The sequence below is a fragment of the Neodiprion lecontei genome, chromosome 7, assembly GCF_021901455.1.
Source record: "Neodiprion lecontei isolate iyNeoLeco1 chromosome 7, iyNeoLeco1.1, whole genome shotgun sequence".
Classification (NCBI taxonomy): Eukaryota; Metazoa; Arthropoda; class Insecta; order Hymenoptera; family Diprionidae; genus Neodiprion; species Neodiprion lecontei.
In genome coordinates, this window is record NC_060266.1 from 4934768 (window position 1) to 4961317 (window position 26550).

The 26550-nt window shown below is 35.8% G+C and overlaps 1 protein-coding gene across 7 annotated transcripts in view; it reads right to left on the reverse strand.

Moving 5' to 3' along the window:
- Nucleotides 1–23032, reverse strand: part of LOC107221771 (G protein-coupled receptor kinase 2) — a 35237-nt gene extending 12205 nt beyond the window's left edge. For 2 of the 7 annotated variants that reach the window (XM_046744772.1, XM_046744771.1), the window contains exons 1-3: nucleotides 22595–23032; nucleotides 19544–20728; nucleotides 11119–11214 (exon numbers count right to left, since the gene is read on the reverse strand). In XM_046744772.1, the coding sequence (XP_046600728.1) occupies nucleotides 11119–11214; nucleotides 19544–19595 (148 nt within the window). In that variant the 5' untranslated portion in view covers nucleotides 19596–20728; nucleotides 22595–23032. Of the gene's footprint in view, nucleotides 1–11118; nucleotides 11215–19543; nucleotides 20729–22278; nucleotides 22514–22594 lie in introns of those variants that run through there. The other 5 variants (XM_046744770.1, XM_046744767.1, XM_046744769.1 and 2 more) reach the window with 5 other exon arrangements.
- Between the last annotated feature and the right edge of the window lie 3518 nt (nucleotides 23033–26550).

Genomic DNA, 26550 nt, shown 5'->3' on the forward strand with positions numbered 1-26550 from the left:
GATTTCATTTGTTGCAATACAGTAACTAGAAAAATTGAGCAAAACAGGTATCGTTAAAAAAAACTGTTTGAATACTGTTGGAATTACGAAAAACGAGGTGAGCGTAAACATTTTGCGCTATCGTCGATCCTTTTTTGGTTATTGCAACGCGAAATCAGTTTGTGAGGTTTACTCGACTTTTTTAGTTAAACAAGGCTTTAACGTCAATTTATTCTTGCACGAGCGTTAAATTTTCGCAACGGTTGCAAGAAAATCTAGCAACAGCGATCGTAATGAGAAAGAATAGCTACGGATACTAGACTTTCCGGTAACAGCTAGAAAACTAATTTTCATTATCTACCTAGAAGTATATGTTGTCGATTGTGGTAAAAAAGGAAAATAGTTAAGGACTGACCGGTAACCGGAAATAAATATTTCTCTCAGTACGGGACGTTTTTGCTGAATGTCATGTTTTCGAGTGTACCGAATCCAAAAATGACTTCCATTTCCCTCCATTACGTACATTGTTCTTGCAAAACGCAAGGTTTAACCGTAAAAAAGAAAGCATAACAATAATGAAAAAAATCACCGTTTTATTACAACGAACTAAACAATATTTCTTACGAAATTAAACAAGCAAATTTCTTTGTGAAATTTATTTAACATTCCGTGTTTATTCTTTGTGCCATATGAAACCTCTTCTTCCTCTATTTGATACCTCCCTGAACACGCTTCCGCTTTTAATTTTCTGTTTCCCTGTTTGTATTTACTCTCGAGTTTCACTCTAATACACAGTAAATGAAAGTACAGAAATCACTTTTGCGTAAGATTTTTAGAATCAAGAACAGGATACCAACCAGATTTCGAGTTAAATGGGAGATTGACTCTAAATGAAAAGTCATTCGGTGTAATTTTTTTGATTTTTAATTTACGTACGGTTGATAAGACGTATATGTATATCTCTCTCGCTCTCACTCTCTCACTTGTTTTCTCGACGTTTCACACTTGTGAAAAACCTGGATTTACCAGATGGGTGTGACCAGAGCCAAGAGCCTAACCTCGTCTATGCAAATATGTACTTCAACGTCCGTCGTGTCACAGACATTCCGTCGTTGTGGACTTGATCATTTTTTATTCGCAGATATCCCTAGATGTGATGTAGTAAATAGAAGATCCGGGATGATGCGAAGAACAGGAGTCAGTCATACTTGAGCCTAATATACGTACGCCTGAATAAACATCACGAGTAGTTGGTAACGCCGATAAATTGTACGCACACGAAGATTACTCGATAATTCAAATAAATTCTAAGGCAATTTTCATGTACCGTATAGATATTAATTACTCATTATTTGTTCATTATAACAAGTCAATGTTTGTATTTGACTAAATTCTTTGACACGTTATTTAAAGTGCACGGGGATCAATTTTTTTTTCCAAATACCTGCGACTGCTTGTACGTTAAACGATCTTAATTCGCGGAATGATTTATAACCTAGCTGTTACTCGATCTATAAGAGAGAAAAAGAAAATAAAATAAAATAAGAAATCGATATTTGCTTTCACCAATTCGACGGTTTGTGATATCGCCGAAGGGTAAAAATACTGCTCGTTTCGTGTGATCGATAGTGATGATCTACCGGTGGGTATCGATCGTCGGAGTCTGGCCTCGATTCACTTCCTACACTCGAGTCATTACTCCCGTGGGAATCGAACGAGTATCCATCCATGAGCAACGCGAATTGATATCGAATTGCAAGAAACGAAAAGAAAAGACTGGTAAAAGTAACGTGTAAATAATCCCGGTTGCAATATTGAAAGCTGAGCTTTATTCCAGGGACGACGATGAATCAGGATTTGGATAAGCACCCGATCGCGGTTTAAAAAATCATAGCTTCGAAGCACTCGAGAAAACTTAAAAGCTGATCCATGACGGATGGAAAAATAACGGCAATTTTAGAGCCAGGATATCGATTGCTGATTTCTCTGATCATCGCGACCTTGTTGCAAGAAAGATATATTACTTTGTAACTCGTACCAAAAACAAGGCAAACCGTGAAGCGGAACAAGCTATGAAATACCAGAAATATTGAAACCGTGGAATGGAATCCATCTATGCTACAATACGTTACGTTCAGAGAAAAGTGGTTGCTTTTTTTTTTCTTTTTGAAAAAGAAGTCAATTTGTAGTCGTACGTCGTGAATGGCAGAATCGATGAAATGATACTTTTTTCGTGGTATTAAAAAAATATTGAATACCCTCTGGTGGATTCGACTGAATCGCTTCGTACGGTTCGCTAAATCTATTCGGTGGATAAAGATTGGACAAATTTAGTAAATCACGAGAGCTATTAATCGATTAACGCCATCGAATAATACGTTACATCGCAAGTCTACAAAATTTTTTGATGAAGTGGCAAAATACTTTCTGTGACGCGTTGAAAATCCGTTCACGCGAGAGAAGTAAGATTAGCAGTTATTAGGAGGAGTTCCAGGCATCGGTCAAGTATAATCGGCAGAACTAAATCATTCGTGATCCGATACAATTGAATCAGCCAGTCGATTCGCAATCGCATATTTCTTCGTCCTTGTTTGATGCGGCGCTTAATTCGTGCAGCGTAAATTACAATCAAACGATAATTTTTTCAGTTACAACAATAAAACAATCATTTCTCAATCTTTACAAAATGATTTCACTGCGCGGATCTGATTTCGCAATCGCAACAAAATCTATGAGTTTGTGGTGCGAAACCTTTTCTTGGACGTTACTAAACCATTTTGTTTTCCGCGCACCGATAAGACGAAGAAAACTTTTTCGTTGTGTGAAAACAATGTCAGTGGTTTTGATCGTTATTAGAGAACGATGATTTCGAAGTATAAAAAAATGTATCAGTTATCGATTTGACGAACGTTGTTACGTGGTTAAAAATTCCAAGCAATACGTGGCAAATCTACAAGAAAAATGATCGACCACGATAGCTGTAAGTAAGTATGCGGTAAAAAGCATAAAATTTGTGGTCTAAGTTAGTCCGTTATCGATAATTAATTCGAAGAGAATCAAAGCAACGACCTCGAGCCGTCTCAAGATGATTCTTCAACACGCATCACATCCGCTTGCAGTCGGTGGAATGCCTGCATTATACGAGAAATAAAGGCTGAAACGTTGAATCTAAACGTTGTGTATTAATATGTACGCGAAGAGCTCGGAATGCATTGTTCACACAACTTTGAATTCACATGAATAAGTGGAAAAACCAGGTACCGGAATGTGTGGTCGTTTCGAACAACACGCTACACGGCCTACGCAAATTGCAAAAATTTGTATAATCAGATACACACGCACGTTTGCATGATAATGCAAAGGAAAAAGAAAAGGAAAAAAGAAAAAATCCAATTGTTGGGCACAAATGCCGCGTTTTTTTTTTTTTTTTTTTATCCCGAGGGTGAATATGATGAGTGTTTTCGCCCTTTATCTATCAACGGCGGCAATCTCGCGATATAAACGAGAAAAGAGAAACCCAGAAACAGAAATTGAAAAAATTCCTCCCCTCTGTGTTACTTTATTCGCACGCGCATTGATTTTCAGCTGTAGGAATTTCTTAGCGGGAAGAAAGCCGAGAAATAATATCGCGAATCTTGAAAAAAAAAAGTTGCCAAGATTGCGGGAAAGTTACAAACGTTACAGCAGGATTACAAAACGTTACAAGCGTTTACAAACGACTACAGAAATTGCAATGAGAGATGTGCAAAAATTACAAAGAGGTACGGGGATTAACAGAAGGATTACAACGGGATTGCAAACGGTTACGCACATTGTACGGATTACAAATAATTACAAAAAGTGCAACGATCGCAAAATATTGCGGCAATTACGGGATTACAAAGAAATTACAAAGGTTTCAAGGGGTGCAAAGGATTGCAAGAAAATTACAAATGATTACAGATTTCGCAGATTACAAAGAAATTACAAAGGTTTCAAGGATTGCAAAGGATTGCAGGAAAATTACAAATGATTACAGACTTCGCAGATTACAAAGAAATTACAAAGGTTTCAAGGATTGCAAAGGATTGCAGGAAAATTACAAATGATTACAGACTTCGCAGATTACAAAGAAATTACAAAGGTTTCAAGGATTGCAAAGGATTGCAGGAAAATTACAGACATTGCAAGAATTACCTGAGATTGCACAGAGATTGCAAGAAGATAACAGAAAATACAAAGGATTGTAAAGAATAAAAAAAAATATTACAAAGAACACAAAAGTTTACAAGGAATGCAAAATATTGCAAAGAATACGTGCGATTACAGTAACGCGTGTAAACCAGATTACAACAGTGATTAATCCCTCGTGTGTAATAGATTTGTAACGTCAAGTGTATCTAACATCGTTTGATGTTGAATTCCCGAATTGACGATAAAAATAACTGCGCATGATAGTCGATACTGGCTAATTTCAATCAATTTCAATACCGCCGACATGTTATCGTATCGAGGTTAGTAACGTTATCGTAACGATTCGTGCTGCGAAAAAAAAAGTTATTTCGGGATTTTGGAGTTGCCTGAAGTTCAGTAAATCGTAATAAAACAAAACGCAATCGCACTCACAAAAAAATAGTGCGCTCAGGGGACGATACGAATTTATAGTTAATAGAACTTATTGCATTACGTTGTTCCGAACTATGAATTTATGGTTACATCTGACAAACGTTTTATGGTTAACGGTACAATAACGAAGACCTGATCATATTAAAACACTAGTGCGGTAAACGTGCCAAACTTATCGTAACTCGATTTGTAATTTGGAAATTTTAGATTGCAATTTGTTAAATTTTACCATACGAGTTGAGCAATGAAGTAAATTCAAAACACCCTTTCGCGTGTTTCCAACTAAGTTAAGCAAAATGACAAAATTCTAATGCACATTTATTGAGAATGCTTAGTAATTCGCTTTACAACACAAAATTTGTAATTCAACTACAATTTTTTGCTGTAAATGTGGCGCAGATTTTCAAATATTTTCAACGGTGCATGTTCAGTTGTTGAAACTATGTTCGTACGATCTTGTCTGAATAATTACTGTATTAGCGTTAACCGTATTTAAGCCGAGTCAAACTATGTACGGTGCATTCAACTATGACAAAAGTTGCAGGAATCATCTCGGGTGGTCCAAGTACTTAGCCGTAAATAGTTGGTTATAAATTAGTTAATTTAACCATACTCTATATTATCGAAGACTACAGAACAGAGCTCACCGCACTGTACGAATATAATATACATATAAGTGTACGGTAAAATTGATGTTGTGTTTACAGTGCGCCAAACGATAATTTGGGTGAATTCTACTATAAAAATTATCTTCCCGACTATAATATTCAAACTATACAGATTTTCAACTATACGCGCAAATTTTTCTCTCAGTGCAATGCATTTCGAAAAAATAGTTGTTAAAAATTCATTGTAAAATTAAGATAACAGTGATTGTTCCCCAAACATTTCGTTTACGATAACGTTAACCAACATCAACCTCGTTACAATTTACATCCCGCGATGAACGTCGTTTCACAGGATTTCGTCACTCGTTAAGCACAGTTTAAATCTTGAAACGAGAATTGACTCATGGGTACGTTTGTCGTCCGAATGAATTATCTTTCCAGTAGCCGTGAATCATCCTCAGTGTAAATGAAAGCCTGAATTCCCGACGAATCCGCTGTCAATTCAGCCCACGAAACAAAAGTCAGGCGAGAAGCGAAGACCTGGAAATTATTCCGATTCTTACAATAACCAAATAAGCCGAAATGCAGATGTGCGTCATTTGATCGGTGAGAATATGACGATGAGAAGACACGGATAAAGACAGGCTCAGAATTGCACGAAACGCAAAGATCAAACAGCGAAGCTTCACTTATAAGTGACACTAGGGTCACTTATCAAACGAATTTTTTATCTCGCTCCGACGATGGATGAACCCTCATTTTTTCCCACGACGAAAAAAAAAAAAAACCTGGCTGGAAAATGGATACCGCATAATTTGCCGTAATTGGATCGTGCGAAAATTCGAATATTTATAATTTCTGCCCGAAAGCACGCCATTTTCTTTTTTTCCCCCGTCTCGTCAGTCGAGTCAAGTCAAGGGGATGATCCGTGCCCTTGATCTCTCCAATTTCAATTCGCATATTATATTCTTCGCTGTCTGATTCACTTCGCCTCCAGGACAGCCGACGTGACGCAGGAACGTCGCTTATTTTACTCCGAAGTTAAATCAGCTGTGCGTTACACGTATCAGGGTGCTTCTCATTTTGGTCATGTCGGAATTTCTTTACGCTCACCCCCCCCCGAAACAAGCGATATATAGAGAAAAAAAATCTGGCCAACTGCCCGAATTTTTCCGATAACTCTGACACGTCTCGCCAAGCAGTCGAATTTTTATATGGAATAAATGTATGCGTTTAAAATTTTTTTTTCTCAACAAAACTGTCGGTCATTTTAAAACCAAGTATCGTAATAAAAAATTCTTCTGGCTACTGGGTAAGAAATTTAGTGCTCCGGCAAAAGAAGAAAAAAAAAAAAGGAAGATTTACTCGTAAAATTTTGGTAAATCTGATATTCATCGCATTGTTGACGAAAAATGAAAACTGTTTTAGATATAACAAATAACAGGTTTACGAAAATTTTACAACAGATCTTTTTCGTACAAAATTAAGTTTCCTACAAAATAGCTAAAGGGCGCGTTTTTTTTTTTTTTTTGGACGTACAGTTTTAAAGTAACAAACTGTTTGTTTGTTTTTAATTTCGAATGCATTCATCTTTTCTTGATTTTTTGGGAAAGCGTATTACGAGTTGTCGGAAAAATTCGGAAATTTAGCCATATTTTTTTTGTTTATATATGTCGATAAGAACCACCCTAGTACGTATAGGCAACGAAGTATTAAAATTGATGAATTCCATTCCGGCACATCCGGTTTAATCACCGTGACGTTAGAGAGCGGTGTAGTAATTTGTTGATAACGGAATATTACTCGAATTTGTGCAGCGAGGAATATGCAAATAATTATCCGCAAGCACGATTGTTCCGAACAAATTTAAAACTAACTCGAAACGTGGAACACCTGATCAATATTTAAACTGCCACCGCCCATATCGCCCGACCCACAACCGCATCGTAATATTACGCATGATACGCGAGTTTCAACAACAACTCGTATTGCAAAACGCAATGCGGTCGTATAACAATAAACTCTGTATAACAACGAGTGTGCAACACGCATGTTCACCAACTTGGCTTATCTCGATCGTTAATTTTTCCATTTCTCGCTGAAAAATAACTGCAAGTGTGCGCGTGAGTATGATAAATGGCCACGCCAAGAAAAATTTCATTTGTTACAGTAACTGGAAAAATTGAGTTAAAACAGGTATCGTTAAAGAAACTGTTTGAATATTGTTGGAATAACGAAAAACTTATTTTTACAAAACGATTACAAAACTTGAGTACAATATTATTGAACACAGGTATGAACCAACCGCCCACACGTGTAAGACAAATATTTGTTAACAAACATTAGCGTTGCACTGGGTTAAACAAATAACGTTATGTATCACGTTTTAGTCCGAGAGTCGAAACCAAGATTCTCGACTCATTGTTCGGTTTTCGGATCGGTTTTTTTTTTTTTTCTGCGATGAAAGCTGCGATCGTCAATTTCTAGATTTGATAGAAAAAAACACCGCTCAGAAAACTTCCGTTGATTTAACGAATTTTTGTTAGTTCCATTAAAAACTATCGAATGATATTATTACACCGTACTTCAAGCTAATTTTCAATCTCAATTCGAAACAATCAATACGTAATTCAAACGAAGTTGAATAAAACTGTCCAACAAAAGAATCCGAATCGCATTATATATTAACAAATCGAATTTAGATCCCTCTGAAACGGACTCTGATGTAGATTAAAGGCCTCGTAACTTTTGTTCACAAACAAAAAACGGGGGAAAAAAAAAAAAAAAAACGTTAAGGACGCTTCGACAAGTGTCTACACTTGAACTCAATATCTGCAGTATGTACTTGAAAATTGTAAACAATATTTAAGCGTGTTAAGCTCTGATTTCAGCCTGCGATGATAAAACGTCACGTTTGTTTACTTCCGTTAATTTGAAATTCATGAAAATACGGAGCATTTTTGATCACACAATTATTTTTTATCCTACGTTCACCAAAATTGTAACACTTAAACGACAAAGTTTCAAGTCATTTAGTTGAATTGTGAACTGAAAAAACAAAAGAAAAAAACTTGACGGTATTCGTCGAAATTCAGCTTTGAAGTTTTCATCAAATTTTCTCTGCTATTGAAATTTTTTTTTTTTTTGAATTCTATGCCCTAATAACGTCGAGAGTCTCAATTGATACGCTGATGAAAATGTTGAAGTATATTGTCAAATTCACACAATTTTTATTGAAACTTTCAAACAAATTTTCAAATTTTTTCAATCACTCGTCTTTAACCCATCAAAAAAAAAAAAAAAAAACTTTTCCACTCCGAAGTGAAATATTTTCACGCAAGATTCAGAGTGAAAACTCGTTTTTGTTTTAATTTTTTTTTAAATCATATCTATTTTTCTTTACGATCGTTTTCATTATTTTCATACCACTTGAAAATCTATCACAACACGTATCGTATCTCCGATTCGATTACCAATATTTCTTATCGTTTCTCCGGTTCTGAAATACCGAGTTGTCGTGGAATGCCCCATATATTCGTTACGGATTATAAATTATCGTACGATGGTTATTACATCGCATAGAATAATAATAACAACAATTAATCATTGACCTATTTTGTAAGTCTGATCTCTGTCTTGCCACATTTAAATTTTCATTATCTACGTTATTCAATATCAGAAGCGATATGCACGTGTCGATGTTGTTATTTGAGAGCAGGAACACATGGTTCGAGATAGCGTGACGTTGCGATATAACTATACATAATGTTGTAGTATATTTACGCCTGCGTAATAACGCAATAGATAATAAAATGCGCCAGAGAATGATGTACGAATATAGATAGGCGTGATATTATCGTTAAAAATTTTCGAGAGTATTTTCAAGTGTATTTTCAAGTTCATATATACATACATACATATATTAGTGTTTCAAAAAAACCGCCTATTTCTTTTTTTTTTTTCGAAGAACATTGAAAAATCTTCCGAGCGTCCCTCAAAAATGACCTCGGTAAAATATGAGCTCTTAATATCGATATTTAGAGGTGACGATTCTCAATTTTCTATTTCCCATTTAAATAACATGGGAAAAATTGTTTTTTTTTTTTTAATTTAGAATTTTATTGCTCGAAAACGAATCAGTGTGAAGATATAAAGAAAACGTATTCTTGTAGGAAATTTTACGCTCTACAAAAAAGATCTGAATAAAGATTTGCGTAAGGTAAGTCGTTTCGGAGTTATCAGGCCTCAAACATCGAACCGTTTGAAATAATGATGTTATTAATTTATAAATGCTACAAAACTGACTCATGTCACTTAAACACACAATATTATTGATTTTCAAATTAAAACTATAGACTTCCAATGAAATGTTAATTAATAAATTTCATTAATCAACGATATGAGTCAGTTTTTTAGCATTTATAAATTAATAAAATCATTATTTCAAACGCTATATATATATATATACATTAGAGTGTTTCAAAAAAACCGACTATTTTTTTATATATATATTTCTGGTTACTGTAACAAATTAAATTTTTTTTTCAGTGAAAAAATTTCACATTCGAACTTGTGTGATAACTTGTGATTTTGCACTAGATCACGTGGACTTTGACACGACGATGATGCTGATTACGTCACTGATAAGCGATAGCTTGTACAAACCTCTAGTGATTGATTGGCGATATGAAAACGCTGGTACCGTGTATATACCATATATATATATATATGTGTGTGTGTGTGTGTGTGTAATTTTGTCGAGTGGTCAACACAACAGGAATCAAGCTGTCAGCTGACTTGGCAAATCGCTACCGCACTGACAATTTACGTTGAAATAATTGCAACGAATTTTCAGCGTCAAGTCGATCGCACAGACCATAAATCATTGATCGTAAATCGGCGCTTATTGCTTGTCATCGTCGAATTGATGTGATGTTTACACCAAGTTTAAAAATCGTTACAGATGGTATAACAAAATACAATCAGATGTAACCGAGCCCCGATGTTCGTCTCTCGATAATCTTACCACTCGAGAATATGATCTACGTTTGTAACACGGGTTCAGGATCGCCTCGTGAAGATAAAACGCGTATCACGCGATGCGATTCGTCGCTTTGTTCGTATCGTAATGATTGTCAGTTGTTAAAAAGATTACGAGGAGAATATACATTCATTAGGGCCGTTTTTGAACGCTTCTTTTTTATTTTTTTTAGATTTCACTCTTCTGCGAGATTCTCGTAGTTTCTCATTGAAAAAAAAGGTTCGCGCGGATGGGATTGAAAAAAAGAAATTTTCACTTCGATATATTGAAAAAAAGGCTATTTCCGGAAATTTAAAAATTGACGTATCCTTAAATCCTTCGTTGGCTATGTTTTGTGTTATACGAAACGAATGTTTTTGTAAAATCTGAGATGCGTACAACGTTTTTTTTTTTTTTTCTTGTGCAAAAATTCACATAATTTCTGGGTCCCAAAACAAAGATTTTGAGCCATAGTTCAGAGTGGAGAGTTGATTTTTTGATTCTTTTAAACATTTTTTTTAGAGGAATAATTTTTCTCATTTTGTAGGTATGTATACAAAATATTTGTTATGTTTGTAACATTTTTTAAGAAAGAACAGTTGGGACGAAAAATCTGAAAAAAACGGTGAGTGCGTTTTTTAGGTTTTAGAATGATATAAAAAATAATGAAGCAAATTGGCGGGGGTCAGGGAAAATTACCTCTCGGTTGGCATGGAATACCTCATATATATATATATAACACACACATCGCGTGAATATCAATTTCGCGTGGTTTGAAAGTACGAAAATTGAGCATTCTCACATGACTCAAGACTACAACACCTGAATTCGTCATTAATATCTCAATTCGTGTCACAAAGCAGTCTGGTTTTAAAAAAAATTTTTATCCGTAATATGTATACGTACCCAATGTGTTCTTGAAATCGATGCATTGAGAAATGTGTGGAAATTGCAAAATTTTCCGCCATTTCTTACTTTTCCCCTTGTTGCTGTCACCACCGCCTGAAAAGAAAATTACAAAACACGTTTAATTTAGGCATGTTTCGTGTAAAATCGTAAGGCGAATTTTTTCATCATTAAAAATATCATCTCTTCGTCAATTGAATCGAACGAAACAAGCGATCCTCGAACCATTTTATTCCTCTGGTTTAACGATGTGTAATTTGAATCGAACAACGTTCGGAGCAAGTTGCTTCACCGTTCCGATTTCTCGGCACAATGTTGGCGGCGCAAAATAATCGCATAGCCAATTTCAGAGCACGAGTTATCACACAATTACATGTTGTAAGCTCTCCGCATAAATTTCTAGAGTAAAACTAATTTGCCGATCGGCAGTTATTTCAAATAACGCAATCAGCCGTCACGACTTCCCAAATAACGTTACACGCAAAGTCAGTCGTTACCGATTGAAGAGTACATTGAGATTCAGTCCAGTTTTTTGAGTAACTCGAAAAAACTCGTAAAAAAAGGATTAAGAAAGTAAGGGATTGCCGTCAGTCTCGTTTTCGAATTATTTCTTCCAAAAAATTGTAACAAAACGCTGGAAAGCTAATTTTCATTATCTACCCGGAACTGTATTTCGTCGATCGTGGTAAAAAAAAAAAAATGAAAAAAGTCAAGAACCGCGCGGTAACCGGAAGTAAAAATTTCTCTCAGTGTTATTTTTCCAGGAACGTATTATTTTCAGCCGACATTGTTATTTCCCTTCCGTTCGCGCCCGATAAATACGAAATTCTCTAAAATTTTCACGTCCGCATTAGGCAGGATTAATGGTAAGTGCAAAAGTAGCCGCATACATAATCGTAACGTTTGAATCGTTGAAAGGTGCGAGCTTATTGGTCCGCTGTTGCGGTCCACATTATCGTAAAGTACAACGACCAGGGAGTGACAATTTTTTTTATTTATCTTTCCTACCTTCCTTTTTTCTTTTTTTTTTTTCTCTCTCTCTCTTCCACCACTTTAGCCGTAATAATCCCTCGATTTTTTTTTTTTCGTACTCGATGGACGAGATTTATGTCAATAAATTGCTACTACTTACTCCGTCACTGTCCTCCCACGTGAAATTGTCAAATTATACGAGCACACTCGCCAATCGCATAAACGATGTGTGCATGTGTGTGTGTGTGTGTGGGTGTGTGATAGATAAAATTGAGCAAGGGATAGCCGTAACGTCACAGCATAATATTCTCGACACGTTCGGGAGAAGTTTAAATCAGAGTTAATTGATTCATCAATTAGTCCTCGTTCTCCATGCATTATATATACATACAAATATACATATAAATATATGCAGCATAATATAAGTTTTTTTTTTCTTTCCTCTGTTTTTTATTTATTCTATCGCAAGTTTATCGCTTTCGAAATGTAACAGGCAACGTAAGGATTGTGTCTCGTTGACGCGTCGATATACCGGGTTTAATACGCTTGATCGATCAGGATTCTGGTTAAATGGATCACTGCTTCAATCGAAACTAGCTTCATCGTCAAATTGAACGAGCGGATCGTACTTGATCGCTCGGTGAGATCAGATTTGGCGTCGATTTCGAGACGGGTGAAAAAAACATTTTTCCCCAGCGCACGTCTCGTTATGGATCTCATTATCTGACCGGTTTGATTTGTTTCTTTGTTTGGTTTTTTTTTTTTTTATTTTTTTACTCGGTTAACACGATAAGAAGTTGAAAACCGACTTGTACATAAATAATTTACAGAAATGTTATACGGATAGGAAAAAGTAATATTATTAAACTTTAATGAGATCTATAGATCAGTTATCGCTACGTTGGAGGAAACAAAAAATGTCATCTAGTTGAATCAATCTTTTTACGGTGAATGATCCTGTTACGATTGTTCAAAATTTCATTCGACTTACTTTCCGGAATTGTTGTACGAAGCGACTAACGAAACGTTTTATTCCGTAAAATATCTTAGAGACACGACTCACTGTCAAACGGAATAAGAAATGTGAATATCAGAGTGTAACTCAAAACCAGCCTAAACGTATCATCTTCAACGTATGAATCAAATCGACGTTGCAAAAAAAATTTTTAAAACCCAACGATCAGGTTAATTTTTTCTCTTTACTTTCACGGTCAAAAGTTATTTATTTTTATATACACGGACTTGTTGCGTTACATATTCTTCTCTCACATATTGTGGAACAACATGCATAGAGCGTTATAGTTGAACTGGCAATCATGATTAAATTTACATACGCGTGAATAAAAAAAAAAAGGGGGGGGGGTTTCGCTTGTAAAGTTAATTTAATTAAGAACGACGACGTACCGCCATAATGAATGAATGAAAGAAAGAAAGGAAGGAATTTAACCCGCACATTACAGTTTCGTGTAACGGCATAATAAACTTTGACATTAGTTAGCGCACGAGCTATTAACATAGATTACAACGCGTATTTATATATATACATATATCTCTCTATATTATAAAAATATCTCGCGTCAGGAATCCAGCCCTTCCTTCCACCACCCGTCCTTCCCTTCACTGTCGCCACATTTACACCTATGCAGATTCAACCCTCTGTCCTACTCTCCACGCCACTCGATATATGGCCGCAAAGAATTCGAGGCTGAATTTCGGGGTAAAAATGCTCGAAGATTCGATATTTATCGCATTCACTTCGTAGAGTCTGTACGGTGTTTCTTGATTTTGAAACGGGGGGTCTTTGACTCGATTCAACTTCGAGGCTTGTGTGAAATTTTCAAAGGGTGCGGACAAAAATCAGGGTCCCTGAGACGATTCGACGACCAGCGGACAACGAATCGTCCAATCGTATAAAACTCGGCAAAGCGTGATATTTCCTCGAACAACGTTGTCGCGTTCAGGATTTTTATTTTCTCCGCAAAAAAATTGGATCGACAATGTTACTTCTACCGTTGATAGCAATCCTTTCACGTTTACGTGCGAACAAATTGGGACTTGCGATTCGAGTAACCAACGCGATAGCTGATGAATTGCAACGTTATACATACACGTACATATATCTCTCTATATTATAAATATATCTCGCGTCAGGAATCCAGCCCTTTCTTCCACCACCCGTCCCTCCCTTCACTATCGCCACATTTACACCTATGCAGATTCAACTCTTTATCCCAAGTTTATGCCCTTGTGACTACGAAGGTTCAACCCTTTACCCTACGCATATACCGTAACACCTATACTAGTGTATATATGTAAAAAATTTCGCGTTTGCGGTGGTGTAGAATAGTATTATTATTAATAAAGAGAAAGTAGGGTTAATTAGAAAAAAAAAAATAAAACCCGACAAGCCACGCTTGTTGTTTACATCTCTGTGGAATACGAATCTTGTCAGATTAGCAGTTGAAAACTTTCGAACACGCGGAGTTATACCTTGGGTGTCTTTTTTTTTTTTTTTTTTTCTTCCTTCCTTTTCTCTTCTATTCTCTTCTCACTCCATGTGGAAAAGTTTCGCGTGCGAAACGTGTCGTTAAATTACCATTATACCGGTCTAACGACGATGTTGTAATAAAGTAACAAAGAGAGGCAAAATAAAATCGGGAAAAAAAAAAAAATAACTTCACACGGCTTTGCGCGCTTGGATCCGGAACGTACATTAATGGTTACAAAATGCAAAATTAGTTTCGTAGCTTTGATAAAGAAAAAATTTAAAAAAAAAAAAACCGAAAGGACTATAGAGTAGAATAACTTTGCACTAAATTATCTTGTAATAAAGTGACAGTATTTATATCGTCAATATAACGACACCTGTGTAAAAAAAGAAATTAAAAATTCTAACACCGGTCGTGTACTTAATAATAATAATAATAATAATAATAATAATAAAAGAAATAAAAGAGTAAAAGACGACGCTTCAAATCGCTCAATCTTGCTTACGTGTCGATAAATGTGCCGATCTTTTTCACAGGAAAGTTATTTCAGTGTGACAAATTGAAATAGACATAAAATGACAGATGGCCAATTCTCAATGAGGCCATTCAAGTATTAGCTAACGCTTTTTTTTTTTTATGCAAATTTTTGCACCCCATCCCTGTAGTTATAACGGTTGGTAACGTTAGCATGTTTCGCCTGTTGCTGTTTTTTTTTTTTTTTTCACAACGTTAGCTAAAGGAGTTTAAAAAGTTTATTGGAAAATCGATTGATTACCTGAGAATGGCAGAGACGCCATTTATGGTCGTATCCTGATCAATTTATTCCTACTTTATTTGATATTAATTGTCGTTAATTATTAACACACGTTAAGGTGCTCGGTGAAACGTGAATTCATTATTCATTGAGTATTGAATGGATTATATATTGTCTTTCTTCTCGAATGCATGCAGTAAACATTATATTTGCTGAGATATTATTGTCGAGCAATCGATGCGTTATCAATTACAACCTCCTTTGAAAGCAAATGTTTTTTGTTATTCTCGCAAGCAAAAAATTGATGTTCTTGTATTAGTGTAATAATATTTTCGAATTTATATTTTAACGGGGTAATTGAAAGTTTACTTCATCAACAAAATATACTATTTTATGACCGATATACATTAATGTTAGCTAAGGCTTGACCGGAATGCCTGCTACTATAGGCTAACATTTGATAACGTTTCGTAGATATTTTTGTGCTGAATTTACGGATAGTCTCTAAATTTATTCCATCACAGAAATCCGCACACAGGCGAATTTTGACTACAACAGATTTCTTGCGATGTAGGGAAATTCGATCGCTGATTGTTGTAAAATGTGTACTTTTTTAATGACCAATATTGCGCTCCTCGAAAATTATCCGTCATGCAAGTGTAAACAATGCTACAACGGGCAGTGAGTTTGATTGCTGAGAATATTGTTATCAGTTTTACGGAAGCGTTCCATGTGGAATTCGATCTGACATTGTTTTAACAGAGCGAAAAAGTTTTCATCTTATCGGTGCGTGGAAAACAAAATGGTTTAGTAACGTCCAAGAAAAGGTTTCGCACCACAAACTCATAGATTTTGTTGCGATTGCGAAATCAGATCCGCGCAGTGAAATCATTTTGTAAAGATTGAGAAATGATTGTTTTATTGTTGTAACTGAAAAAATTATCGTTTGATTGTAATTTACGCTGCACGAATTAAGCGCCGCATCAAACAAGGACGAAGAAATATGCGATTGCGAATCGACTGGCTGATTCAATTGTATCGGATCACGAATGATTTAGTTCTGCCGATTATACTTGACCGATGCCTGGAACTCCTCCTAATAACTGCTGATCTTACTTCTCTCGCGTGAAAGGATTTTTAACGCGTCACGGAAAGTATTTTGCCACTTCATCAAAAAATTTTGTAGACCTACGATGTAACGTATTATTCGATGGCGTTAATCGATTAATAGCTCTCGTGATTTCGTAAATTTGTCTAATCTTTATCCACCGAATAGATTTAGCGAACTGTACGAAGCGATTCAGTCGCATCTACCAAAGGGTCTTCAATATTTTGATAATACCATGAAAAAAGTATTGTTTCATGAAATTGACTAAATTTAAAACGATATTTCGTATTTACGCGTACATTTTATTCAACAGAATATCTTTACGATTTTGAAACAATTATTTCATTAACTTTACTATTTAAAAAACAATATTGCCTTCACACGAGAGAATTTTCTACAAAATTCGTTTAAAAATTGATACTTTACTTATCTTTTGCGTTTAAAGTAAAAACTTTCTTCCGATAATGCTTCTATACCCGTACTTGCGTTTCAATCATCAACGAAGAGTACATCGTTCATCGTCACTCTCGTTTTCATACGTAATCGTTTCTCTGATACGCGGCTAATTGCACATGCCCAACTTTCCAGAGACCCCGATACCAAATTTCTTCGAAATTACAGCAGTTCGCTTCCCATCGCAACGAGTATTCAACCATGTAAGTACCTACATGGTGCATGGAAATGATCAATTTGCCGAGTCAAAGCTGATTGACGTTCACCCTTCAATAACCCGTGTAATGAATTTTGCAACTTGAGAAAGTGAATTTCTTCTTTGAAGATGCTTCGTACCTAAGGCGTCTGAAGGTACAAAGTGGATAGGTGTATATATATATATATACGCACGTAAATTGAGTTCTTCGACTAATGCATGTGTATATATATATGTATACCCATGTGCCTATATCGTATATATACTTGTAAAGTAGGTACAGACTTTCATCGAATTTCGAAACAATGATATACAAAGACCCCTGTTTTCACATGTATAACCCATTCTCATGTCATTACATTCCGTAAAGCTATTCTAACGAGCGTGAAAATAGTTTCCCTACACTCTCTTTCTCTCTCTCTCTCTCTTGAAAATCATGTTTCAAAGGTAATTTGACAATAAAACGTCACCGAAGTGATATTCCATTTCATTCAAGTACATTGCGGCGAGCCAAAATAAAAAAAAAAAAAAAACTAACCTATCGAATCTGTGGTCTTAAAAGGATCCATTTACTGAGAAAAAAATTCTCCCGTTTGGAAAAATTTTTAGATCGATTTTAAAAGGTGTCGCTCTGGCCGTTTGAAATTTCCTATTTGAATAGAACGCGAAGAAGAGAATTTTTTTTTTCATTAAATACGCTGTGACTGTTGAACCGTTTGAATTAAAAAAAAATTTCCAAGCATATTCTTGCAGGGCATTAAATTCTCTAAAAAAAATTATAATCGAATATAATTAAAAGAAAATTATATTCGAACGTTAACGAAAAGTGAAGAAGAAAAACAATCTATTCTGCAAGCAGGGCGATTAAATCGCCAGCAATATCCCAATTGTAACAAACAAAGTTTTATCAACAATTGAAAGGAATATTAACGCTTAAAGGTGCAATAAAAAATAAGTAAATGAATTAAAACTCGACTCCTTTGACGAATCTGGTTTATAAACAACATCTTTCACACACCTTATTTCATTTTATTCCAACTTTTATCATTTAGCATGAATATTCTCAATCGTAGAACCCTAAAACTGCATATTTCTGCTTTTCTTCGACTTTCACGACTCGTAAGTATGCGAATTTTTGAATCCAAAAAATCAACTCGGTTGTCTTTTTTTTAGAGAATTTAACGCCCTACAAGAATATGCCTTGAAATTTTTTTCATCTCAAACGGTTCAAAAGTTGCGGCATTTTTATTGAAAAAAAATAATTATTTTTTGCGCGTTATTTAAATAAGAAATTTCAAATGGCCAGCGACACCTTTTAAAATTGATCTAAAAATTTTTCCAAACGGGACAATTTTTTTCTCATTAAATACGTCCTTTTAAGACCATAGATTCGACAGGTTAGTTTTTTTGGCTCATCCTAAAGTACATACTCAAAATACCTGACAAATTGAACGTACAAACAATTTCACCAATATTTCAAAAATATTCATTTCTTTTTACAAAATGCGATATAAAAAATTTTCATAGTTATCGGCAATGAAAGCTATTTTTTTTTTTTTGTCTCTTTTTCGTCTCTTCAGCAGACAATATATTACTATGCCTCTGAGTAACAAAAAAAACAAAAAAATATTCTGTTTTCATTGTCAAACATTCCCGGCGAGCAGCTTCTTCGGTTTTGCATGATACACAAATGTGTCCGTGTTGCTTCTCCGCCTGTGTATAACTAACCAAATAAACTCTGACTGTTCTTCTTCTTCTCCTTCTTCTTCTTCTTTCATTCTCTTTTTCTACTTATATATACGCGCGCGATTTCTGACGATGATAGATCGGTTCCCTCTCGTCGTCTCTCGTATTTTCGTAAAGGCCAAATGTCAAGATTCTTTGGTTCATTCTTCGTGTGCCGAGTGAAAAAGAATAAAAAAAAAAAAAAATTCTATTGAAAAGGTTATTTACTGACCCTTCGATAAATTGACAATAATTCGAGTGTTTCCTGCGATGCGATAATCGGTTCTCTGATATCTTTTTATACTGGCAAATCTGATATTATTGCGTACAAGTGTGAAGTTGAAATCAAATTTACTGGCGACATGAGAAATAGAACAAATTTCAAAAAAAAAAAAAAAAGTTTGAGGTTTCATTTGTTACAGTAACTGGAAAAATTGAGTAAAACAGGTATCGTTAAAAGAAAAACTGTTTGAATATTGTTGAAATTAGGAAAAACGAGGTACGCGTAATAATTTTCCGCTATCGTCGATCCTTTTTTGGTTATTGCGACGCAAAATCAGTTTCCGAGGTTTACTCTACTTTTTTAGTCAAATAAAGCTTAAAAATTTCTCTTCTTGTCAGTGAACTCTTAAACCTACGGTTCGTCTCGGGTGTTTTATTTTTATTTTTTTGTTTCCCCCCCCCCCCCCTTTTTTTTTTCTTTCAGAACGAGGAACCGGGATATTTACCTTCTCTGGCTTTGAGGTAAACGGTGTTGGCTACGATGTTCTCCAACTCCATCAATTCCAGCTTGATCGAGATTACTTGTCCGAATCAGGGGGAATGAAATGTCTTGGTATTTTACTACCCTGTCGGGCCTCTGCAGCCCTGATCCCATCTGCAGGACTGAACACCACGTGCCGTAACCCCTTCCAAGGAAGGCCGACGACGATCCCCTTCCTTCGTTTTTATATTTCTCTTTGGTAAAATATTGCTCTCTCTCTCTCACACTCTCTCTCTCTCCCCCTCTATTCTTCTTTCCTTTTCTTGACGATTCAACGGAAACAATCGTCCGTTGTACAATTATTATTTATACACCAGCCTAACGCTTATTTGGGGTTGTGTTGGTGGCTGGAAGGTAGAACGGGGAGGGGGGGAGGGGGGCAGATCACTCTTTATTAATCATATACACAGCGATCCCTGCGCTGTGCGAAACACCGCGTTTTAAAAACAACTTTTACTAGATTAAATATATATATATATATGTGTGTGTGTGTGTGTGTGTGTGTGTGTGTGTGTGTGTGTGTGTGTGTGTATATATATGTTTTTTTTTTTTTTTTTATCGACACGTTTCAGTCCGAATTTAAGAATTATCGTCCCTCCGATACATATCGATATTAAAATTCATTTTATTCCGTTCTCATTTCTTTCGATTTCTTATTCGTTTAGTCTTTATTCGTATCTTTGTTTTTATTTCACTTGTTATCTTTTTTTTCGTTTCTTTCTTCTCCTTATTTTTTTTTTCTTTTTTTTCTAGTTTTATCTAGTTTTATCGGTTAGGCCTTTGGTGTACGCTTGTTTATTCGATGTTGTAACAAGTTTACGAACACGGTTCACAATTTAAAACACAACACGGAGGACAAAAGTCAAGGAATCGATCGGTCGATCCAATCCAATCAGTCACTTCGTAATTACGACGTGTTGCACTGTTCACTGTTCGTTGAATAATGAAAGAACAATTGTTATTATCGTTATTATTACGCGCTGATGGAAATTTGAAATGAAACGAAAAGAGACGTAAATTGGTAGATTGTATAATTTAGTTCGAATGATTGTTTTCGGTAAGAAAAGGAACTTTCGACGTTGACGTTTTTACATTGTTACGAATTTATTGTAATCAGTTTAAACAGTCGGTCAGAGACGATGTGTTGCATCTGAAATGATGTGAACAGAAAAAAAAAAAAATAAGTAATAATAATTACTACCACATGTGAGTACAGGAAGGTTTGAGAGTTACAGGAAACAAACGAAGAGTGAAGAACAAAGAACGCGACGATTTCAGTGAATAAAGATACGGATAAATGGTCGACATTTCGGGTTAATGAAGGAGACGGAATGCGAGAAAACGACGAGGTGAAGTTAGCAACGAAACTATGAAACAAAAATCGCAGGAGTTGGGCTTTCGAAATATGTTTACCGAAAGTTTGGAAGTAACGATTTTTTTTTTTTTTTATTCTTTACGTATAATAAACGCATCGTTGGATTAACGGTGTTCGAAATTTAAATGCCACTAGGTTGAAGTTGGCAACTAAACACAGAGTACAATAATTCACTATCCTTGAAACTTTATGCTGGAATTACTTTTAACAACGACGCAAGTTTACTCCGGAATATTAGTATATCATGTTCAACTTTGTAACGGTTTATCGAATCACAGACAACGCTGAACGGTAGCTGAATAACGATTTTTCACGTCACTGCATCGTTACGTTGTAACGTAACGAACTTGAACTTCGTATACGAGGAACGGTTATCGACGTTATCGCCTGAAGTTGTCAACGTTTTTAGTTTCAACGAAGATATTCAAACCGTGACCACCCGAGGAAAAGAGAAGGGAAAAAAATCATTTTCACAAATTAAACGATAAAAAATTTCACAATACGTCGTAATTTTTCCCGTCCAACTTTTTTCCTCGCGTAATAAAATTTTACGTAAATATTTAAAATCGTTTCGTTGAGTACAAACGATTATTCTTAACTGAAAAATCGCGCATACGCAAGTTATTGGGAATTCGAGTATAGTGAAGATCGTAGAAAGCGGACCTGACGATGAGTATGAGGAGGTGGAACTTCGACCAGAGATTGAAGTTAGTAACGTAAATTGTAACGGAATATTGAATCTAACATTATTGTTTCGAAAATCTAGAACGTCTGTGAAGAATTTTAATATCCAAAATCTGAATAAACTTTTGCTATTGTAAAAATATATTACTAAATTCGAGTGGATACTACGATTTTCTTTAGAAAAAATACAATAAAAAATTAACGAGATTGAAGTTAGTAACGTTACTTTAACGATAAGTGTTCGCAAAAAAAAAAAAAAAAATTGTTACTCGAAACCAAACAGGATTTTCTAAAATTCATCGAGTAAATGACATGAGTAACAAAGAAAACGTGACAGTGTTTCAAAAAATACATCTCCTTCAAAGTCGTTCTAAAATTCTAAGATTCTAAAATTCTTTACGTTAACGTAACTAACTTCAGTCTTCTATAAACTAATCGTTACATTAAACGTTACGAACATCGCTATCTTGAAGTTCGCCCGGGATGATGGAAAGGTGAACGAAGGTGTCTCTCTCTCTCTCTCACTCTCTCTCTTTCTCTCTCTCCCTCTCTCCGTGACAAAGGTGTACAATAAATAGGTAGGTACAAAGCAAATGTGATCGGAACGATGAGATTTCGGAACAGTTGAAAGTCGGAAATACCGTAGGAGGGGTCGATGATGAATATCCGCGACAATGTTGGCAGTACGGTTAGGAGTGGGGAGGGGGGGAGGGAGGGAGGAGAGGGAAGAGGGGATAAGAAAAATTGAAAATCTTTCGGGGTTGGTTTACTTCGTACTACAGGAGCGAGTAAGTATCAGGAGGAGGTCGGCTGCTGCTTGATGTTTGCTGTTGCCGCTGCTGCGACGTCGAGCTGATTGAGAACTCGCGAGACACCCTGTGTGTTGGGTATAAAACTATATGTGTATATATATATATATATATGTATATATATATATATATACTTGCACACACGTACGTAAGACGACGGACGTTGAATCGGAGAAGCACAATGGCGGACACGGGGCGACTGGCTGCGATTTTCCACTTATTCACTGTTATCACTGAACTCGCTTTGTTCGCGCGCGATTTGCTCGCCGTTCTACAAGGTACGCGGCGTGTACGCTGACCTCCACGGCGTTTCGGAGGTTTCGGGCCTAGCGAGTCGATCGGCACCTTTTATCTCCTCCCTGTTTTGTTTTTTCTATCTTTCTTTGTTTTTTTTTTTTTTTTTTTCCTTTTCTGTTCTCTCTCCTACTCTTCACGTTGAAACGGGGTTGCGCCGAACGGCCGATATGACTGGGCTTCAACTTGCTAGGCCCGTGTGCTCTGCGCGCAGAGTGAGTAGGGGATCAAACCGCACTACCACCACACCGAACCTCGCGGGCATCGTGTCCCGGCGCTCCTGGGTTAGAGAGAGACGACCACTTGCCTCGCCTCGCCTCTAAACCGCAATGCGCATGCGCCGAAGCCGAGGACGAAGGTTATCGCTGCGCCGCTCTGACGTGTCGCCATCTTCCGGCCGCCCGGCTAACCGATCACTTTTGTCTTACGCCGCGTCGGTCGTCGAGTTTACGCGGCAATTTTGAAACGGCGATACGAGCACTTCGGGTTATTGCCGAGCTATTTCGTGTCAGTTTTGGTGTAAGGTGAGGGGGGGGGGGGCTACGGACGGCTTGAACTATCTAAAATCGTACCAATTTTCAGGAGTTGTTTGTTTTTATTTCAAAGAAAATTAAAAACACTCGGAGCTAGTTCTGGTTTGAGGGATTTATTGTTTATATAGTTTCTAGAATATTTTTGAAATTAACAACGAAACGGCGGCATGGCGCAACAGTGCCGGATTTTGGGGGGGGGGGGGGGGGGGGGGGCCAACAATTTTTGATAAAAATTGCTAGCAAATGGTATGTAATATCACTATACTGATAAAAAAAAAAAAAACATTTTAGAGCTACATTTCCGAACACTGAAATTACACATTGAGAATGTATTTAGTGTTGATGGTGTAGAATTGCACCGAAGAGCGTTCATTTTTCAGAATAAAAAATTATAAAAAATAAGCTACGAACCTACTATGCGACAAAGCCGTTTGTCAAAGTTATCCGTACTCGGTATTGAAAGTGATTTAACTCCGGGAGATGGATTCTACCAACATCATTAACGACTGCGTCGAAAAAAAAACTCGCAAAATTCCACTCGCCTAACGATATAGTTTTATTGTGGCTCATTTCTTGTATTATACGATATCGACATGTGTTAGTTGACAGGATTGTATATGTGTCAAAATAAATTATCGATCCGCTTAAAAAAATGAAATTTTCCTATCTTGTTTTTATTGTTGACCGTTTTTGGTTGTACCTGTTGAAAATATAAATTTGCAATGTCCAACCGTCTAGCAATTGGTTTTAGTCGTCGAGAAATTCACAATTTATAATTTTAGAAAATAAAAGGGTCAATAATTGGGTCCAAACGTATCAATAACTGGTACACTTACCTTAATTAGCTGAAATTTAACTGGCTAGAGTAATCAGTCCGACTGAAATAGCTAGTAGGCTAATTTTAACCGGCCAAACCTAAAAATGCTAAAAATCAAGAAGCAAAATAATTTTTCACCTTTCGGATTTGTATAAATCTGTACTTCGGGTTTAATTTATATTTCGGTTCTTGACAAAGTAAAAATTCAACAAGACACTGGGAATAACGAGTAGAAAATTCATACAATCATTCGTATAAACATTCACCTGCAACTCTTCGATCTGAAACTCGATGTTGTTCTCTCGCTTGCGATTGAAATATGAAGCAAACAGCCAGTCGGGTAGAAATCGAATGATCTTGTTTAGCTGAGGTAATTTGTTGCTGCAATCATCGTAATTGATCGAAGCTTCGGTCTCTTTGTCGTCGAAGTACATTAGTTGGAAATGCTTTTCTACAAAGACTGCGGAATACACCGAATTATTTACAACACATATTTCGCAGAGTTCAACACGAATCCTGTTGGAATTTGAACTGCGTTCGATGTGTAATCCATGTTCCGTGACAGAAAGTTATCTAGTACAGTTAGATGAATGTGAGTGGTTTGAGACTAGAGCATAGTTCTAAAAAATTTTTCTATACGCACGTTGTTGAAATAAAATAAAATTTTGTAACATCTAACCGCAAGACATCTTGCTCAAAATTATTTTCGAACGCTTGAAATCCAACAAGTTCATTTATTTCGAAGATTTGAAGTTACGTTTATCAAGTTTTCGTATAACAAAGTAATTTAAATTCATCGTTTAATTTTCTGCTAACGATGAGTTTTTCAGTATTATCTATTTATTTATTTATTTGTGATAAATCAATCACTCATTTGCGAAGCAAATTGTATATAAAATAATTTCCTCAACGATGAAACCTGTTCCATTCTACAATTGATTAATAAAACCGTTGGCATTTGCCCGCATTTGTGAGGTTTTTTCCTGTTGTTAACCCGAAATGCTTGTTGAATAACAAGCGTAATACGGTGACGCAAACGTGCATTGTCAGAGGTATACCACAATGTATTTGAGTCGAAAGTTCTGCCGAGTGAGTCTCGGAACCCGGTCACTCTCAAGGCATCTGCGGAATGCAGAGTCCACCGTTTTTCACTAATTACTCTGCGATAATCGAGCCATTTCGTACCTTGACTGGCGCCTTAACACACTGACAAAAATTTCATTTCTTACAGTAAATAGAAAAATTCGGTAAAACAGGTATCGTTAAAAAAAACTGTTTGAATATTGTTGGAATAACGAAAAACGAGGTACGCGTAAACATTTTGCGATATCGTCGATACTTTTTTGGTTATTGCAACGCAAAATCAGTTTGTGAGGTTTACTCTATTTTTTTAGTTAAACAAGGCTTCAACGTCAATTTATTCTTGCACGAGCGTTAAATTTTCGCAACGGTTGCAAGAAAATCTAGCAACAGCGATCGTAATGAGAAAGAATAGTAACTGATACTAGAGTTTCTGGTAACGGCTGAAAAACTAATTTTCATTTTCTACCTAGAACTGTATTTTGTCGATTGCGGTGAAAAATGAAAATGGTTAAGGAATGAGCGGTAACCGGAAATAAAAATTTCTCTCAGTACAGAAACATTAACGATTCATTTCGTTTCACCCAGAACTGCTTTATTCGCGCTCACAAATGTGTATATGTACAAATCATATCCATATATATATATGTGTATATATATATATATATATATATATATATATATATATACACACAATCATGCACGTCAAAAAACGCACGTCAATATGACGCACGTATAATAAGTGTAACACGTCGCATACGTTATACTCGGATGGAAAACACGCATGGCTGTAGCGTCTAAAAACATCGCAAACTAAACTGCGGAGTCCATAAATTCAATGCCTTGCTGCGTCTTATTTTTTTGTAGTATAAAAAAAAAAAAAAAAAAAGTCTTGCATCGCAACAAAAAAACGTACAGATATTTATCAGACTGGTTAAAAATAATCGACTACTTTTTTTTTTTGTTTCCTTCAATGTCGCATGTTTAATAACGGTAGGAAACAAAAAAATAAATTTACTTCCAGAGTTGGAAATTATTTGCGAGACAAGTTTTTGCAGCGATTGAAATACACTGCAAAAAGGGGGAAACAAAAAAGAAATAAAAAAATAAGAACAAATAAACAACCCACAACATTTTGTTACGAGTACAGTATTTTCGATGCTGATCGCGGCTAAATGTGATTTTTTTTTTTTTAAACGATTTCAACTTTAACCTTGAATAATTTTTTGAAAGAGTTTAGTTATGAAAAAATTATAAGAAACATTTTTCGTATAGCGTGAAAAATTCCTCGGAAAAATATGTATCGGATATTAATGTTCATTGCCTCGTTACTGAGATACAAATTTAACGAAATAACTAAGATTATTTTTCTCGCGTTAA